This window comes from Neovison vison, chromosome 5 (assembly GCF_020171115.1).
Source record: "Neovison vison isolate M4711 chromosome 5, ASM_NN_V1, whole genome shotgun sequence".
NCBI lineage: Eukaryota > Metazoa > Chordata > Mammalia > Carnivora > Mustelidae > Neogale > Neogale vison.
Genome location: NC_058095.1, coordinates 96,305,246 through 96,325,777, shown reverse-complemented (window position 1 = coordinate 96,325,777; position 20,532 = coordinate 96,305,246). Strand labels below are relative to the sequence as shown.

Sequence of the window (20,532 nt, the reverse complement as noted above, 5' to 3'; positions counted from 1 at the left end):
AATAAGAGAACATGAAATAAAACACATTTCCTTCACTGTTAAGTTCTGCACAGGGGAGGCCATGATGTGGATGTGAAATTAGCCATCATTCAAGAGAAGATATCAAGTAACAGAGATAACCCACAGGCTGGATGGAGTTAGAACAGGCAGCCTAGTCAAACAGTTTTTTTTTTAAATTTTTCTTTTTACCAGGGGCACATGATTTGTAGAAAAAGGTGAACTGAACCCCTGGCTCCCCTGACTTCTGTGAAGTGAGAAAGTGTTACTGAATGCCCAGTAAGTGCACAATGATTTTTGGAGAAATGCCACTTGAAAAATGGAAAATGGAGACGTCTTGGAAATCATCCTTAGCATTACATAGCTTTGGCAAGCAATGCGATGTTGAAGTGACGACGGGGAAAAATGTCTAAAATTTACATTGTATGGCTTTGTGGATGAATTTAGCCAGACAGAACCTAGCATCTGCCCTGAACTCTGCAACTCCCTGTGTACCCTCCTGTGTTTGTTGGTTGCAGTATTTTCAAGCACATTTATGCAAGTCGCTTAACCTCACTTCCCTCCACTCGTAAGTGACAACTTTAACCACTGAATTAACACTTTGCATGTGGAAACACCTGGCCTAGATCCTGGCACATCTGAGTTCCTTCTCTCTTTTCCTTCTTTGAAATAGGATAGTACAAATACAACCCTCCAGGGTCCTCCCAGCCAGGTGTGTGCTTTTAATACCCAGCCTGCAAGCCTCAAGAGGCATAAACAAGTCCTCTGAGGGCCCAGGAATGCACCAGGGCTGGTCCTGTCCTTCTCTTCACTGTACCAAGCGGGGTGTGGTCAACCACCACAACGGACTGTTCTCTGGGTGAGGGATACCAATGCACGAGTGTGCTGCCTGGCATGCCTGTAGCTTTGCAGCCAAATACAAGCTACAAACCCTCAGTCTTTCTGGAATGACTCTCTGGAAACATCCTTGTTCATAAGTGACATCATCCAAATACTCACTTGCACATATTTTTCAATGGTCTTCAGAACTTCCACATTGAATTGCTTTACAGGGACGACAGACAGGTCCATGTAGCTGAGCAGACTGTAGATCACTTGGAGGAGGGGCTGCTGCATACTGGGGAGACCCTTCTCCAGCAGCTGTGGGAGGCAAGGCACAGTGTCAGCCAGTGTGAGACCAGCCTGTTCATACAAGGGCACCGATGCCCTCCTATACCTTTATGGCCACACATTTCCTTAAGGAAAGGGGAATCCTAACCACCAAAGAAATGAAGACATCACTAAAGGTAGTGTAAGTAGTTCTGAATATATAGCTATCATATCCACAGTGGAATATAAGAAACCTTAAAAGGAAAGCACCAAATACCACTAATTATTTAAAATACAAAGTAACACAAAAGACACAAGTTACTAGGTATCAAATTGGCGAAGTTTCCCAGGTGATAAAGGTCAGTGTGGGTGAGGATATAAGATGGGTGTTCTTACACACCAGTGGAAATGCAACTTGGATAATTTGGCATTTGGCCTCAAAAATACTAAAAACAGCGTATAGCTTTTGAAATAGTAATTTTACTTCTAAGAACTTTCCCAAACCTATAGACGCTAAGATTTATGTATGAGATTTCACCAAGGTATTATTTATAATGGTAAGAAACCCTCAAAGCTAAACAAGAAAGCACTGTAAGCAATATAATTGTTGAACACTAGGGAAATGGATACAAAATTATGGTAAATTGTATGATGAAATACACGAGGAGAATAACATTTTAAAAGATTTCATTTATTTGTGTGTGAGAGAGAAAATGAAAATGAGCAGGGGCAAAGAGTAGAGGGAGAGGGAGAAGCAGACTCCTGACCAGGGAGCCCAATGTAGGACTCGATTCCAGGACCCTGGCATTACGACCTGAGCCAAAGGCAGACGTTTAACCAACTGAGCCATCCAGGCGCCCAAGAATGACATTTTTAAAGATAGTAAAGGCTATCAGATAATATTAAGTGAAAGAGGAAAGATATACAATTTCTGTATAGAAGATGATGCCAAAATTGATGTGAATGGGTGGGTGTTACAGAGAAATATCAATGGACAGAGATCTAGCAAAATGCTAACAGTGTTTCTCTCTAGATAACAATGATTTTGGATGTTTTTTCTTATTTCCACCTCCTGTTCTTTTCCCCACTTTCCCGTATCTACCAAGCTTTCTTTTATGGACATATACTATTTTCATTTTCAACACTGTTTTCAAAAAAGAAAGCAAAATGAGAACATTTATATGACAGACATCATAATAAAAAGTTACTGTTCAAAAAAAACTATAGAAATTATTCAAATAAATGCTAGACTTCCATATCAAAAGTGGTCAGAAAAAATAACTAGCAGGGATGCCTGGGTGGCTCAGTGGGTTAAAGCCTCTGCCTTCAGCTCAGGTCATGATCCCAGGGTCCTGGGATCGAGTCCCGCATCGGGCTCTCTGCTCAGCCTACTTCTTCCTCTCTCTCTCCTGCTGCTCTGCCTACTTGTGATCTCTCTCTGTCAAATAAATAAATAAAATCTTAAAAAAAAAAAGAACTGAGCAGTTAACACATGAGGAAATGAACAATTAGGCAAATCTGTTTTGTGGGAAAATAAACATTATTCCTAGAGGAAATACATAAACAGAATAATTTTAAAATACCAATAAAAATATAAAACTGAAAAAAAGGGATAATAAAATGTAGTGAGGATATGGGAAAACACGTTTATACACTGTTGGCAGTATTGCAAATAGGGGAAATCTCTGTGAAGACCAATTTCCCAAATGTGTAGAACTAAATAATGTATTCAGGTTTCCATGCTCTTTACCTGGATAGTTAGTTACTTTGGGAAGTGCCAGCAGAAGAAATCACCTGGATGCTACCCAATAAGGAGTCTACATAAAAGGACCAATTGTAATAGAACAAGATTATGAGTATAAATAACAGGGGAGATGTTTAAGCAAATTAATCTGTTAGAATCCCACAGTTGATGAATGTGACACTACGCGAACATAAAGTTAATGTTGCATGAACAGAGGAGGTTCATGGGCAATACTGACCACAGCTACCTAAGATTATATATATGTGCATCACCAACACCTGAAAAAAACACATGAGTACTTGATATGGGAGTTAATATATACTATGCATGGTGGGAAGTTAAGTTTATGATAAAATTTTCAGTGACCATTTGTAACAAAGTCTCAATAGAACAAATTAGGCAACCCATTCTTACTTATTTTCATTGTGGCAAGATGTATATAACATAAATTTACCACTCTGACCACAGTTAAGTGTACAATTCAGTGGCATGAAGGGCTTTCACACTGTTGTGTAACCATCACCACTACTTATTTCCAGAATTTGTTCATTAGCCTGAAAGAAAACTCTGTTAACTGTAAAATACTATGTGTCCATTACCCGCTGTCTCCAGGCCCTGGTGACCACAAGTCTGCCTTCTATCTCTACGGATTTGCCTGCTCTATAGAAGCACCTCGCAGAAGCGGGATCCTGTTCTACTTGTCCTTTTGCATCTGGCTTCGTTCACTTAGCATCATGTTCTTAAGGTCCATCCATGTTGCGGCACGTGTTGATGCTTTATATCTTTTTAAGTCTGAATAATATGTATGTGTGTCTGTGCCACATCCCATTTGGATTTTTGAAACTTTAAGTCTAGTGATGCAAGCAAGTTCTACCTCCTTGCTAACTTGCACTTCACTTTAAGACAGGCAGCGTCTGCCTTTGTAAGCAGGGCATTTGCGTGGGTTATCCTAGTATCTCTTGTGAGCTGAGGGATGTGTGCGCTTTCTGAGTAATTCTTGCAGGGACAGATGTGACCAAGGTGACTATCCAAAGCAGAAGGGTGGCATATAAGAGCGGCTCCTTAAAGTGTCAGGGATGGGGTGTGGAAAGAACCCTTGGCTGTTGACAGTTTGAACGCAGCTCACATATTGCTGACCCAGATTGCAAATCAAAAGCTTGCAGATCAACTCTCTGTTTTGGTGGATGGGGCGAGGACCTTCTTTCAGGTACAAGGGTTTAGTCTTGTGGAGACTTTCAGAGTATGAATGAGTCTCCAATCTATCTGCACCCTGTTCTGGTGACATGAGAAAGAAAAGTTGGAATGCACTGATTTCAGCACTTCTGAGAAGGCCCTAGCAAGAGGTGAGCATGCATGTCCCTCGAGCAAAAGCAATGGCAAATACACTAAACCAAGGTGGCTGTCAGTGGCCATCTCGGTCAGACTTCACGACCTCGTGCGTTAAGCTACTTCGTGACCAGAGGTGCTACCAGAACACATTTCATCACTTGTCTGATATGCTGTGTATTTCCAGAACCAATGGGCACAGGGGCTTGGAGCCAATGTGCTAGAAACACACTTGTAGGGTGATGAAACTCCCATTCCAGTATAAAACACAAACTTCAAGTTAAAAAGCATATTTCAAAACAGATGGTTTGCTAATTAGTTCAGCGCAAACAACCATGAAACATATCAAGTCACATAGTAACTCCTTAAACAAGATTTGAACACCTGGAGAAAGTAGGATAAAATTTCCTAATTTCTGGAAGGTTCTGGCAGGTATTAGTGTAGTAAAAAGAAGGAATTAAAGCTTTTGAGGCAGGTATACCCCAGTTTCAAGGCTGGTTCTGCCACCTTAAACGTATGGCAGGTTATTTAACATGGCTGAGACTCAGATTTTTTTTATACGATAGTATGTTGTGAGGATTTAAAATGATTCCATACAGCCTCTACGATAATATATAATAGGCAGTCAATAAATGAAGAGATTATGACTCATTCCATGTTAAGTATTTTACCCGTGAAAACTATAGGAGGCTTATCCTTCATTGAAGAGCTTACCTCTGCCAGGTAGGTCACCATATTCAAGGTAATGTCAGCATATGCTTCATGGAGGTATCGGCAGACCACGCTGACCCACGTGGCACAGTCCCTCGTGTAGCTGTGTGTTTTATAAAGGGTCATGACATGTGCAAGATTGGAAAGTTTGGGGTTCTTCTCTTCCAAACACACCTTTTAAGAGACGAAAATCAATTAGGGATAATATAGCCTGACAAACGAGAGATGTGTCGGAAATTTTGCCGTAAGATACATTTGCAATTTTGCTCTGGGATCTGGAAAACACGTCAATTTGACAAAATGCACAAGTGCTTGTCATAGTAATTAGCCAATATGATTTTCACAGATTCTTTCCATCTGTCTTCTCAATAATGAAACCACAAGACGATGTGCATCGGCTACTCAGAGATGTCAATTACTAGCTGTATCAGGTATGATTTTCAGGTTTTTTGAAACCCATTTCAAAAACCCTTTGGAGCAATTTCTGCTTAGTATTGGACCTTTCTGAAGGTCCATATGGATCCACCTGAGTGTGGAGCCAGAAATCGTACCTGAGCAATCCTTTCGGCTATATCCTTGCAGAACTGATTGGGATTTTCGAAATGCTGGATCAGCTGGGGCAGGAGACACAACACGTTCAGTGGAAATCCTGGATCAGAGAAGATATGGGGGGGCGGATAGGTGAATATGGTGCATTTTAACTATTAACAGTGGCAAGGGATACTGCAGATTTTATCCCGAGGTGATGCAAAGCAGACTTTTGAACCAATTTTACTGTGATCTAACACGAAATCCAGGGAAAAAATGTACAACCACAATGACACAAGTTTCAGAGGAGAAACTCAAAGTAGTTCTAAGCTATGGTTACTGTTCTACCATGGGCTGTGAATCAGGATGACGGGTAGAGATTTCCAAAAGCAGATTAAAATGAACTCAAGCACTAGTTTTAAACTTTTTAATCAAAAACTGTATTTTAGGGGCGCCTGGTAGGCTCAGTGGGTTAAAGCCTCTGCTTTCAGCTCAGGTCATGATCCCAGGGTCCTGGGATCGAGCCCCACATCGGGCTCTCTGCTCGGCAGGGAGCCTGCTTCCTCCTCTCTCTCTGCCTACTTGTGATCTCTGTCTGTCAAATAAATAAATAAAATCTTTAAAAAAAATCAAAAAACTGTATTTTAAGAATAGCTTGTAGGAGAGGACATAGGCCAACAAATTTAGGTCTCCCTCATATAACATAATCTTTAAAATAAATGATAAGTAATGGCTTAGTACCACTGTATTAAGCTCTACCTTCACAAAAAGAAGTCTGGGCCACATGCCATGGTATTAAAAATATGGCTGGTGATTTGGCTTAATTCAAAATGATAGGGAGCCAAGTGAATTTTCAAGAGTGGGGAAAAAAGCTAAGAAAACAAAAAAGATTTAGGAGTTAAGAAAAAAGAGAAAAAAGGTTTATCTGTACAAGAGCAATGAAATAAACTGACAGTATCTGTGATTTGATCTGGAAAGCACAAAGAAATGACCAATATATTACTTCTGCCCATTTTATGCTATTGCCTTAAACATGTCTTCCGCAATTTAAATAATTTTAAGATTTACTTTAGGTATAATTTTGAAAGAAATGACAAACTATTCCCAAAGGACCATTTCCAAACAGAATTGTTGAAAATACTAAGTCCATTACCTTATTATGCTCAACATAAACACAACCACCACCAGAACTGTAAGAGAATGAGTGATGTTGGCCTTACCGATGGCTTGGGATGAATCCACCATGGATACTTTGGATACTGGTGTGAGCAAACTGAAAAGCTGCAGGGTCAGGTCGGTGGTGGTGAGGGAGGTGAATCCTTTCAGCAGCAGCTGCTGCAACCCTGAGAAGTCTGACCACTTGAGCTGTGCCTGGAGTTTTTCAAGTTTTTCTCGGTTCTCAGCTTTATCCAGCGGCATGTGAGCCAGCAGTCTGTTCAACAGCCTCAAGGCCATAAGGTATTCAAACTCAAAATCAGATTCCATCAAGGCCACTGTGACCCAAAAGATGGTGGCCAGCAAGTTGGTTGGATGGTTTATGTGCGACGGGTCTGAGAGGCTGTCTTTCAAGGAGGATGAGCTTCTGGTTTTTGAGGAGAGGCCTTGTTGGGTACAAGCCTGAATTCTGTCCAGTGTGGCACTCCTGGGTGGGTCTGAGGATCGGTCGACAACACCAAATTTCTTGGGCACAGAAAAGCTTCTTTGATGCCGGCTCCGTTCTGCGGTTGCTGTGTTGCCACTGGCCGCCCCGGGGTTCACATTCAGCTGTCCTGTGCTCTTTCTGCTTGCTGTTAGCTTAGTGCTAGAGCTTAAATCTGGTGATGAAGAGCTGGGTATAAAAATTTAAAAAGTTCAAAAGAAAGCCAACATGCTTCAGGGAAGAGCCAGTCCCTTTAAAATCCACTGACAAACAATAAGGTAGGGAACTTGTTCTTTGGAAATACTGCCTATACTTTTTTTTTTTTCCATACCCTTTAGCTTACAGGAATAAATATCCTATTCCTAGACTTAAAGCTATGGAAAACAAAACAAAGAGAACCCTTACCAACAAAACAACAACAAAACCTAAGAGCAGTTGGTAGTGAAGGTTACTGATCTTTCATTTATTTTTATTTTTTCATGTATTTTGACTTTGGGAAGGAGTAACTTATAAATAGAGTATACCTGATAGGCACACAGTTTAATATTCTATTAACTGACAGATAAGAACAGAAATGGAAAGGATATTATCTAGAAAGAAAAGAGTTTGTAACTGCATCAAAGGGACTTTTTTATGCTTATAAAATATCTATGAGAAATGATCTCTAAGCCTATTTCAGGCTGAAAAGAGAAAACTCTTTATCAGTATTCTTGCTAAATTCTTATTGACTGAGATAAATCTGTAAGTCTATATAGAAAATGTGTATGATGTTAGGAAACATACTAAAATCACCTATCCATAAAAAATGCTCAACTTAAAAGTGAAACAAAGCTCAGCGTGATTTATGATAACATTACTGACTCCATTTCAAGCAAAATGAGCTCTATTATACAAACAGAATACGGAATTGTGAATGATTTGAAATGGGTAATTAAACATTGGCAGGAGCAAAAGGAACAAAAATAAAAAAGAAAGATCCTAGGATAGGAATTTATTCAAGTAAAATCAACATTAATTCCCGCTGTTTTTATACTGATGGTTCAGATGAGTTTTGTATATATTCATTAAAAAAAATAACATTTAGTTTTGGTTTCTGTTTATGATGTAATAAATAGGATAATTATTAAATAAAATTTGAAAAAATATTCAAAACATAACAGAAAATGAAAATGCATTAATATTGGTATTATTTTAAAATAACATTTCACCTCCGTCTTCCTGCTATTTAAAAATACTTATATAATGTGTACAGATTGGGTGCCATAGCTTTCTCCTTTTTTTTTAAACTAAAGAAAAAGTCATATATCAAACAGTGATATATTCCATGGACTTTGTGTGAAGTCCAGCCATCTCTCAAATATTCAGTCCACCATATTTGATTTCAAGAGCCATGGAGCTGCTTCTTACCGAGATAATACTGTTAAGAGATCGCTGTTCTTCAAGCAGTCAGACAAGTTATCCACAGCAGCTTCCAATGTAAGGAGTGCTTCCATTACGTAACCCTGCCAGACATGCAAAGATAACATTTTGTACTGCTTAAAATTCCTGTTCACTTCCTGAAGATAAATTTACTTAACGCAAACTCTATTCCGTCTAATGTTAATATCATCGAGGGCTAGACAGCTGTTGTTAACTGTAACTTACTAAATCTAAAAACAAATTTAAGGGCCACTTAGGAAATTCAGATGGCTTAGCAGTTAGTAGATAGTCACAAAGATTTATTTCTCTAGATGTGAGGTCCTGAACAGCTCAATCTCACTTGAAATCCAACAGGGAGAGGGCAAGGCTAAAGGTAGCAGTCACAGCCCCTTATTGAGGGGGATAGTGGGCATTTGGAACACAGAGTGGCAATGTCTCAGAGATCAAGAGCTGCGGTATGAGAAGGGTAGTGCCTCAGTGGCGTTGTGAAAAATACATCCACTGGCCAGAATGAGAAAAAGAAGCCAGAGTTCACAGGTGTGCGGGCCTCCTGGGAGGTAGTAACTTTTCTGATGGAAAAGAAGGGGAAAAAGGGCTTGGCTGAAGCTACAATGCTTACAATGCCCTTGGCTTTCAACCCATTCCCTAGTCCTTGGGCTCTGCCTACAGGGTCTTGTGGTATCTACTCTCTCTGTTACTTCTTCAGCTTTTCTCAGTGTACTGAAGGCTAGCTATACAGAGAGGGGTAGTGCTCTGCATACATACAATGGAGATTCCTTCCCTGGGTAGGGAGACTACACAGCTGTATCTCCGGTTGGTGGCAAAAAGACAAAAACAAGACAAAAAGTCCCCGATTTCCTGTCAAATAAAACCAGCAACAAAAACAACAACCAAGAAGGAGCCCTGAAGGGATCTGCAGTGGTTGGCTCAATAAAACAATACCACTGGATTTCTAGAACGATGCTCCTTGAAATGCTTTTGTAAGTATAAAAGTTAACCTCTCAAAAATTTTTAAATTTTTTTTTCAGCGTTCCAAGATTCATTGTTTATGCACCCCACCCAGTGCTCCATGCAATACGTGCCCTCCATAATACCCACCACCAGGCTCACCCAACCCCCACCCCCTCCCCTCCAAACCCTCAGTTTGTTTCTCAGAGTCCACAGTCTCTCAAGCTTTGTCTCCCTCTCCAATTTCCCCCAATTCACTTTTCCTTCCCCTCAATTTTTTTTTTTTTAAATAAATGGTATATGCCCAAATGGTTGGAGCATTTGGCGAGAGAAAGAAGGCTCAAAAAAGCTGTTAAGACCTCATCTTTGATAGGAGAAGAGAAGGAGTTCAGTGGTCTTTCTTTCCATACCTGAATCTCATCTCCATGTTCTCCGATCACCTCCACCAATCTGGAGAGAAGGTCAGACAAGGCATGTGCTGACAGAGGTTGCTTAAGCGCCCGGAATATCTGGAAGGACCGACCAGCATAGTGCCTTGAGGAGCTTGCGAGGGCGGTCTGCAATGAGACTTCACTCAAGTGTTGCTCCAAATGGAAACCTAGGCACCAAGGAGCCAGAGGTCGGTCAATGGATACTCCGCAAACCCTGGGGCATCATTTATCTATAGATGTAAATCAGGCTACCTCACAGAGCAACCTCCTGGTGGTACTTGTTTAAGAATTAACCATTTTAAAATTAAAAAAAAAAACAACAACATCAAATTTGGATAGATCTTAAAGAGGCCTAGTGCAGTAGAAAGAGTCAGAAGATGTGGAGCGAGATGGTTCTGATTTTGAATGAAGTGTTTTGGGACTCTGGGAAAGAAATGCATTCTCTATAAGCCTGTTTTCTTATGTTTACCTGAGGAATAACAGTCATGCCTATTTCCTAGAGTTGTTGTGGAAATTCAACAATTCAAAAAATGCTTAGCACAGTGCCCGACACACAATACTGACTCACAAATGTATTCTTTTTTATTGCCCTATTTTTCTACATTGTTCTTCTGAACTACTTTTTGCATAGCATACTTTCACTCCTGTTTTCATAAAAGAATTTGTTGGGAACAAGTTTTCAGAGTGCTTGTGTATGTAGAGGAAAGCTGCTAGTGGATCTAGTCAACTCTAAACATAACCAAAGCCTATACCAAAGTCAACACTCTTCACAACAGTCTACAAATATGCAGATACTGAAATGTAGATGTTGCCAAGAAGGCAGACGTCATCTAAACTCTCGCCTGAATATTGGTTCTTCCAATAGCATGAAGGTCATCATAATCATCAGAAAACCCCTTGAACAGATGGAAATAAAAATGTAAGGTCAAGTGCATGACTGACTTCTGGGCCACTATCTGTACTCTCTGCTGTGTCCCTCTGCGGGAGGAAATCTGACTACAAAGTCAGAGGACATAATGAAAACAGTGATTTTGGTTGTTTTTGAGATCTAGAGGGCTCTGTGGTACATTTGATTGTCACATAAAAGTGAATCAGGAAGGATAATTTAATGTCATTGTTCTTAGCTGCTGCCGGGTTGTTTGACCCTAGGGACCTGTAGACTATATAAGAAAATGTTTCTGCAGAACAAACAAAGGGTCCTGGAAAATGGACTTAGGCATGAATACTTAGATAGTAAATATAGGATTAAACCCACACAGACAGTTCCCAATTTAAGAATGGACCATGCGGGGCGCCTGGGTGGCTCAGTGGGTTAAAGCCTCTGCCTTCAGCTCAGGTCATGATCCCAGGGTCCTGGGATCGAGCCCCGCATCGGGCTCTCTGCTCAGCAGGGAGCCTGCTTCCTCCTCCCTCTCTGCCTGCCTCTCTGCCTATTTGTAATCTCTGTCTGTCAAATAAATAAATAAAATCTTTAAAAAAAAAAAAAAAGAATGGACCATGCTTCAAAACATAGTTTGTTACCTTTATTTTGTTTTATTTTCCTACTTAATTTTTATTATGTGTGGGGTTAGGTCCTCTGGCGATGAACTAAAACATATTTACATCACAATGGACCTGAAGGCTAGAACACCATTAGGAGGATTGCAGAACTCCAGGGCAACTATGACAATGCCCCTAAAGAAAGGCTGTTTAATGTGTCACACACAGCAACCCTACATTTCCCAGCCTTTCCTGGAGTGAGGTGTGACTTCGTGGCCTGAGTTCTGACCAGTGGAATGTGAGAAGAAACACTGGATGCTACATTCGAGCCTGGTGTGGTGTAAATTCCTCCTACGTAATCTTCCACTCATGTTCTTCCTGCACCTGCTGGCTGGACAAGGAGAGCTGAGGAGAGGCCTCTGGGTAATGGGGGTGACAGAGCCACAGGACGAAGGGTCTTTGAAGCGCCATGTGGAAGGCCACTGACAAACATCTATACTGACCTGTTATGTGATCCAGAAGTAGCCTTCTATTACGTTAAGCCTCTGAATTTTGGGGGTTGTGTGTTACAGTAGCTAGGCTACCTGACTAATATAAGCGTTTCCAGGAACACAGAGCAGAAAGCAGGGCTGTACAGGGAAGCCGTATTAAGTGTATCTGGAGTAAGATGTGGAAAGACTCAGCCTCTAAGCACCCTCTGAGGAAATAGTGAAGGGATTCAGTGTTTTCTCATTTTTAATATCTTCATACAATCTAAGACAAATTAATGGCTCACACACAAACAATAAATTTCTTCCTTTGGTTTATGTTCAATTATTAAGTGACTTTTAAGTAGTGGAAATACACAGATAAGAGGTCTTAATATTTAAAAAATATTCCAAAGGAGACACTCAAAACAAGAAATGTCAATCCTATTCCTGAAATGAGTTTCTCTTATTAGTTTATCAGTATTTTTTTTTTCTTCTGGAAGCCCCCTGTGATAATGAGAAGAGATGTAGCTAATCTGGAATATTCTGAAATAGGAGATGTGCTAATTCTCAGAGCAGCTGGGAAAGCCAGTGAGACACCTTTCATTTGGCCAGACTCGTGTGGGAGAAGGTAGGGACACTTACTGCATCATGCCGGGGAACCAAATTTAACTTTCCCACGCAAACCAGCCCCGGCTAAGTTGAATCTGAATGGTGTGCAGCTAAGGGCTTAAACGTCATGATGTTCCTAGAGTCTAAATAAGAATCGCGCTGTGTTCAGAATATTGAATGATCATTAGCGCGGGAATTAGTAGCAAATGCTTTCAAAGTTAACATATTATCACAAGATTCTTTTTCTAACCAGTTTTCAAGTCAACCAATTTCTCACAGTTGAGTCTGAATACAGCCAATAAGATTTGCTACTTTATTACTTTGCTTCTTTGTAAAATTAAAAAATTTGAGTATACTTGACATACAATGTCACACAAGTTTCAGGCATACAGCATAGTGGCTCAACTCCTCTTTATGTTCTGCTGTGCTCACCATAAGTGTAGCTACCACCTGTCACCATACAACAGTATCACAATATCATCGCTGAGATTCCCTATGCTGTGTCTTTTATCCCTGTGACTTACTCCTTCCATGGCTGGAAGCCTGTACCTCCCACTTCCCTTTACCCATTTTGCCCATATCCCTACTCCCTTTGTTCCAGCAACAATCAGTTTGTTCTCTTTACTTATAGGTCTGATTCTGCTTTTATTTGTTTATTCGTCTGTTTTGTTTTTTAGATTTCACATATGAGTAAAATCGTATTGGATTTTTTTTCTCAGTCCGACTTCATTTAACACAATACCCTCTGGGTACATCCATTTTTGTCACAAACAGAAAAACAAACAAATGAACAAACAAAACCCCTCATCTTTTTATGGCTGCATAATATTTCATTTTAATATATTCTATCACATATTCCATTATATATATGTTTATTATGTATATGTATAATATGTGTATTATATGTAATGTAATATATATGGAATGAATATATGTCTACATCTATGGTTATATACACACACCACATCTTCCTTATCCATTCATCTTTGGATGGACACGTGGGTTATTTCCATGTATTAGCTATTGCAAATAATGCTACAATAAACACAGGAGGTCATGTGTCTTTTCAAACTAGTGTTTTCATTTTCTTTGGATAAATGCCCAGTAGCACAATTACTGAATCATTTGATATTTCTACTTTTAATGTTTTGAGGAAATTCCATATTGTCTTCCATAGTGGCTGCACCAATTTACATTCTCACCAATAGGTAAAGAGGGTTCCTTTTTCCTCACAGCCTTGCCAACACTTGTTATTTCTTGTCTTTTTGACTCTATCCATTCTGAAAGGTATAAGGTGATACCTCATCGTTGTTTTGATTTTCATTTCCCTGATGATTAGTAATGTTGAGCATCTTTTCATATGTGTGTTGTGTCATGACCTCTTCTCCAAATAAAATTAATATGGGGCATAGTTTAATTCTAGTGAGGTAAACGAAGCAAGAACAGTAACCTTTGGGAATTATTTGATAAAGCATAATGCAAAAATACATGACATTAACAATCATTCAGTTAGGCACATCCAAAATAAGCCTCAAAGCTCCCTAATGAATATTCTTCTGCTATCAATGCCGATTGCAGAACTATACACACACACACACACACACACACACACACAAACACATATATAGTTCTGAATTATATACGTATAACCTACTATATATAATATATATTATATTCTGCATATGTATACATACACATATATGCTATATCCAGAACTCACTCACTGTCTCTATCTCTCTCTCTATATATATATACAGTCATAATGGGAAGAATACAGAAAATGTTAGAAATGGCATTTGGGGAAATAGGAGAAAGTACCTACCTGATTTGGAGTCTTTAAAAACAGATACAACATGACGTAGAAAATTAGTGAGCTGTTCAGCACTCTTTGAATTTTGATTTTTGGGTGTGATGTCTTCATGGCACCAAAGTGGACCAAATGCCCTTAAACAGAACATACAATATGTTAAAAATATAACCATTTAAATATAATCATTTTGCATTTTTAAAGCCATGTATGCAGTTGTAACTTCAAGGGCATAATAAGATTTTCAAATTTTACTGATTAATGTAGGGTTAATTTTAGTCTTGTAAAGCTTAAGAGCATCCTCAAACTGATTTAATTTATGGAGGTATATTTTTTCTTATGTTTTGCTCACAAAATGAAAACCTCACAAAATTTACTCACAAAATCAAAACCTCTCAATTCACCAGAACAGTGTTTATACATAACAGGCGCTATGTGTTTGTCAAATAAAGTGATATAAAATGTTGATTAAAATATAGGTTTAAAGTATGTAAACCTGGCAATTCACAGACCTGTACCCCTGGGGATAAAAATAGGTTTAAAATAAAAAAATTAAAAAAATATATATAGGTTTAGACACAGACTCCATTTGTACACTCTAGATCTGCAGAGATGATATATTTTTTTTCCAATTTATTTATTTTCAGAGAAACAGTATTCATTGTTTTTTCACCACACCCAGTGCTCCATGCAAGCCGTGCCCTCTATAATACCCACCACCTGGTATCCCAACCTCCCACCCCTCCGCCACTTCAAACCCCTCAGATTGTTTTTCAGAGTCCATAGTCTCTCATGGTTCACCTCCCCTTCCAATTTACCCAAAAGCACATACCCTCCCCAATGTCCATAACCCTACCCCCCTTCTCCCAACCCCCCTCCCCCCAGCAACCCACAGTTTGTTTCGTGAGATTAAAAGTCACTTATGGTTTGTCTCCCTCCCTATCCCATCTCAGAGATGATATTTTTATCAAGATCATATCATTAGGCTGCCAAATACTGTAGAAACAAATTAAAGATACAGCCTCTGATATCTACTTGGTTTTCAATGGGAAGAACGGATGGAGCCAGATGTGAGAATTTCAGAGAACACCCTTTCCAACACGTGGTACTGACAGTGTTGAGTGGTGAGCATACTTTTATTCTCCACAAATCATTCAGGTCTCTGAGATACCCTGGTTGTATGCACCATCAACTCCCTTCTGGAGCTTCCTTTATTAAATCCTATATTGAACTGAAAGCTGCAAGGAATACTCTGAAATTAACCAAGGGAAGAAAATGCTTTTCTCATTTTTTTGCATTAATTGATGCATTTGTGGAAGAAAGAAAAATCGAGGGTATCAGATAACAAAGATATAGACTAGACTTCTAGAATTTAATGCATTGAGAAAGAGAGCAGCCCCTCCCGCCAAACAGTCACAGGTGAGTCTAGTTTTCTTAATGCCAAACTGGACCTTGGGGTGCTAGAAATTCTGAACACTTATAAGCTAAATTGTTCAGTAGGAGAACCAGAAGACCTAAAAAACAGAATTGCTTGTATCTCTTCTTGATTTTTGACATCAGTTTGCTTCCTTTCCTATCATGCTTCCTATTGTGTCAGACTTCCATTTATAAATGACTCTGGATTAGATGAACAGACAATGGTCCCCTCTGCAGCTGCTCCTGGGTTGACCGTGGCTAATACATTTGGTGTCCAGAGCAATGTGCTTTGCCAAGTGTCAGAACTCCCGGATCCTGGCAGCTCTAACAGATGATTAAAGTCATCCTCACCATGGGGTGCTACTGTGTCCTGCCTCCATCTGCTGCATTGTCTTTGTAGGTGGAACCTACTCCCCCGCCCCGCCCATCAACTGTGCCATCACTGGGACCTTAGACAACTGTTGCCAGGATCTACCTGGTGCACAGACTTCTGCAGATGCAATTTAGAGGATAAAAGAAGGATTTGCTACAGCCGCGGGCTCGGTTTTCCATCTGAGTGGTTTTAGATGAACATTTCCCTCAAAAGACCAACCTAAAGCCAGGGCCCTGTCTCCTGACCCCTCACTACCTGGTTGTCAGAAACTCAATGAGCTTGTTTGCCTTCTCATCTGCTTCAGCAGTTGTGTCTGTATCCTCCACCTCCTGGGTCATCTGTGGGAGGTTCCCGCTGCTGCCCCCCAAACTGATGCTGGAGGACGTGGAACTGGAGCTCAGCCCCGAGTCCGGCACTGGGGATGACTGGTCCTCTCTCAGGAAATCAAAGCCACCTGGTGGGACAAGAAGGTCAAGGCAGAATGTGCTAGGCAGGTGCTTCGTGTGGTTAGGAGGTGAGCAATCAGAAGTGTGTAGTTATTTAAATGTTTTGGAGAGAACATTTGATTGTGGCTGTGGTCACCATGAAATGAAACTGATATTCTTTCCTGGCTTCTGGAATAGTTGCACTGTTGTGTAAACCAGGGTATCTTTCGTAATAGGAGTGTGATCTGCTGTTTTCTACTCTGGTGTGTGGTCCTTTCCACAGAAGAAGTGGGGTGTATGTGTGTGTGTCTCTGTGTGTGCATTCATGCACATATGTGCACACATGTCTGTTTGCACATGTGTCTGTGTGCACATGCACACACATAAGCACAGACCCAGAAATAGTTCCACTACACATCTGGACCCAACTGTGCTGTTCATAAATCATTCCTGGGTTTTAGACTTCTTAAATTGGTGAAATGATACCATTCTTGAGGATACCAGCACCTAGTAATTGATATTTATACATATAACATCTAAGTCATACATTTTGAGAAAATGAACTTACAACTGTGAGTATTATGTGCATATTAATATGTTTTAATAAAATAGATCTCATGGCAGTCAAAGAAATATGGTAGAAACAAATACTATGTTTTTTTCCCCACCTCAGATTTGGTTATCATTCTGCATCTCTGGGTGTGTTGATGGTCTGGGAAAAGGTATATACAAAACCATCCCTTTTCTCCTACTTAATAATCATAGAAGTCCATAGTAACTGACAGATACTCTGAAATAGGAGTGAGAAGCCGTAGGCCTGAATATCACCTCTGCCATTTGTTGTGCAATCTCAGAGAGTTTACATGACTTCTCTGTACCTTAGTTTCCTATTATAAAAGAGCAAGACAGTAATTTCTATCACACAAGTTTTCAGCCTGGATTTGAAAGGAATCAGAATTGAAACGAGGTGTTCATGAGGTATTAGTAAATGTTTATGAAGAGGAGACATTTTCCAAACCCTTTGTACACCTATTCCACGTATGCTATAGATTCAATTATCTTACAATACTATCTGTTGTTTGTCTTAACTACGGTGTTTTGTACCATTAGTGCCCACTTTATGCTATATCAGCGGTATTAGTGAATACAGAACAGATGCACTCAGGGCCACGCAACTTAATGGACATTACAATGTTCTCAGTCTAAGACCACGTGCTTAATGGGATACATCTTTATCTTGGGGAGTTGGGAAAGCAAGAAGTCTTTAGATTCTTTTAATTAAACATCAACAGTAAAGAGAGTTTTGTGTTTCTGAGAGGCAATTGATGGGTTATGTTTAATAAACTGTAGCTCGGTTTAAAACAAAGGGCTTAAACTGAGATCAGTAGTCCTGATGTCTCAGACTCAGTGACTCTGTGTTTGTTTTCCAAAGAAATATCTTAATGGCTGTCAAAGGACAAGATGGCACTGAGTACAAGTGATGAGTAAAAGGCACAGTCTCTTCAAGATTATGAATTAAGTACACAGTGACGTATGGAAGGGCCATACCATATCCAGGGCCAATGTAACACACAAAATAGTCAGGAATGTTAGTTCATTCTCATTTTAAGATATTTTAAATGTTCTGATTCTAAATGAAAACCATTGGCCAACCCTTTTAGGAAAGCTTTCATGAATAGCTGGACATAGCTGAGTAATTTGACCCAAACATGACTCAGCTAATGCTTTCTGTTCTCATTTCTAAGAAGAAAATTTTGGTTTTAAAAAAGCAATGGTTCTTAGTAGACTTCCATTCATGGTGCCTTCCAGAAAAATCAATTACTTTAATAAAGTGAAAATTCCCTCAGGGGAACCAGAAGGTACACAAGTGATACATTGGGCACCTTGGCAATAACCTGCTCTCAAGGTGATGGAGAAGGTCACTGTTTTGTACATTCTCATCTTTCAGTGTTTGATGCTCTTGGCCAAAGGGCATCTTAATTTTCATTATCAGCAGAACCATATTTAAGAAGAGCAGCAAGCATAATAAGAAGTAAAAAGACATCTGAAAATATTCAATAACGAAGAAGGATTTTGAGAATCAAGTTGACCATCAGGTGGAATGGTGCATATTTATGGTGCAGCTACTTGCTTGCTTGGAAAGTTGGGGGGGTGATCACATTAGGGAAGTAGTTTGGGCTCCACTGACACCTTAAGTTATCTTCGCATTTGTGATTCTGTCTCAGACTCTCTGCCACTCCTTTCGTTACCTGTGTAGAGATACTCTGGCTGATAAGCTGGCTGAATTGTGAGAGTCTTAGCTTCGCCCATCTCTCGAGTCTGCAGGAGCATAGAAGCAATGGCATGAAAATTGCTGTTGCAAGAGAGGGCAATCAAGAGGTGAAGGAGCAATTTTTTGCTGTGTTCAAAGACTTCAGGCCGGTAATGGTCCAAACCTGGAACAAAACGGTGGAATCTCTTAGTATAAACAAGTTTTAAGCTCATTTAGATTCCAGGGATAGTAAAGATTCCAAGTCACTCGGGAGGAACTCGTTAAAAGAATGTTCGGTTTTCTTTGTTATTGTTTGTGTTACCAACATAAAGAAGTTGGGCTTAGGAAAAATAAAATGCTTTATTCCTCAAATCAAATGTTCTCATAAAAATGCTGATAGATGGACTTTTCTTGACCTCTCAGTAGCATTTGACATGGTTAGCATTCCTCCTTCCTGGGATGTTCTCTTCCCTGGATCACTCTGTTAACTGAAAGATTCTAGCTTTGTTCATCTCTCTTTAACTAAACTTCTGAGTCTTCCCATCTTGTTCCTCTTCCCTTTTTTGCTCTACAATTTGGCTATCTTAAAATCTCAGCACTTGGCCCGCTGTGCTCTATGTTCTTTTTCTCTATGTGCTAATGGTGTCTCATGGCTTTAAATTGATCCTATCTAGCCAAAGACCCTCAAAGAGGCCCCACTTATTTTGGATATCTTTATAGATATAGCACTGGCAAAGTACCATCCTATAATGCAGTGATAGGGCAATTTTAAACAATGACTGGTCAAGTGAAGTTGTAGAGCCGATGTCACATAGAAGAAATGAAAAATGGAAGAGACTAAATCTTTCAGAAATGAAGAAAGCAGGATGTCAATGTAAAAGGAAGGCTCTCTGGATTACATCTATAGGTTTTTGACCCTATTGGCTAGAATTCCTCTTGGATCCAGTCTTACCTAAGAAGACAGCATGAAGTAATAATGGTAGATGAAGAGCCCAATCTTCTCTCACACTGTGATCCACCACCATCTCAGTCATAAAAATAACAGCAATATTGCACCTGATCAATGACATGATGAAATTAATGTAACTTCTGAAGAGGATGGAAATACATTGATAGATCATTAAGTCACAGTTAATACAACTCATAAGCCCTGCTGAAGAATTATGTAAGACCCTTAATCCAGGGAAATGGAGTTTAATTTCTGACATAGCACAGAACTCCACAAAGAGAAGAAACGTTGGCTGAGTTGATCACATAACAGGGAGACTTACTAGTCACTTGGTAGTAAGAGCTGAGGGAGGAAGAGTTACTCACAACCTAAAAATCATCACAGAATGCATATCCATATCCAGGCTGCATAGAGGAAAATTTCTGAGTTACAAGGCAGGTTTGCACTGAGGTTAATATTCAACCAAACTCTACAAATACACTGAGAGCTGTAAGTCAAGCCGTGCATGGTCCCTCTGATTTTAAAGGTCATTTCATTTGATGGGACCTGGAATGATTTCACTCTCCTCATAGGAGGAAAAGTCCAGCCAAAGCTAAGCAGTCATTTCCCTCTACCCACACATGCTACCTACCTGTGGAGGGGCCCCCGGGGAGTGATGGTCTCTGGCAGGTAGTCAACCAGGGGGGCCCAGCATCCCCCAGTACAAGGCATGGGGAGGGGCTGCGGCTGTTTGGTCTCTGTAATAGTCAAGAGCCAGCTCGTGTAGGGAGAAATCGGGTCATCTGTAGGGTGAGACAGACAAGTGTGTGTTATTTTTAGGGAGAGATGATTTTTGTTTTCCCTACTTGGTGTTTGTAGAAAGAATCTTACAAATTTAGGCTAGTAAAAATAACTTTCTAACCATCTCATTTGGTGAGTACG

General features: G+C 39.9%; 1 protein-coding gene across 7 annotated transcripts in view; it reads right to left on the bottom strand.

The window, feature by feature from the left end:
• Nucleotides 1–20,532, bottom strand: part of FRY (FRY microtubule binding protein) — a 349,740-nt gene that overhangs the window by 49,844 nt on the left and 279,364 nt on the right. For all 7 annotated transcript variants that reach the window (XM_044249549.1, XM_044249551.1, XM_044249550.1 and 4 more), the window contains exons 37-47: nucleotides 20,243–20,393; nucleotides 19,615–19,718; nucleotides 18,661–18,846; nucleotides 16,242–16,440; nucleotides 14,213–14,334; nucleotides 9,812–9,999; nucleotides 8,442–8,536; nucleotides 6,616–7,223; nucleotides 5,419–5,516; nucleotides 4,871–5,041; nucleotides 997–1,137 (exon numbers count right to left, since the gene is read on the bottom strand). In XM_044249549.1, coding sequence (XP_044105484.1) covers nucleotides 997–1,137; nucleotides 4,871–5,041; nucleotides 5,419–5,516; nucleotides 6,616–7,223; nucleotides 8,442–8,536; nucleotides 9,812–9,999; nucleotides 14,213–14,334; nucleotides 16,242–16,440; nucleotides 18,661–18,846; nucleotides 19,615–19,718; nucleotides 20,243–20,393 — 2,063 coding nt within the window. The remainder of the gene's footprint in view (nucleotides 1–996; nucleotides 1,138–4,870; nucleotides 5,042–5,418; nucleotides 5,517–6,615; nucleotides 7,224–8,441; nucleotides 8,537–9,811; nucleotides 10,000–14,212; nucleotides 14,335–16,241; nucleotides 16,441–18,660; nucleotides 18,847–19,614; nucleotides 19,719–20,242; nucleotides 20,394–20,532) is intronic.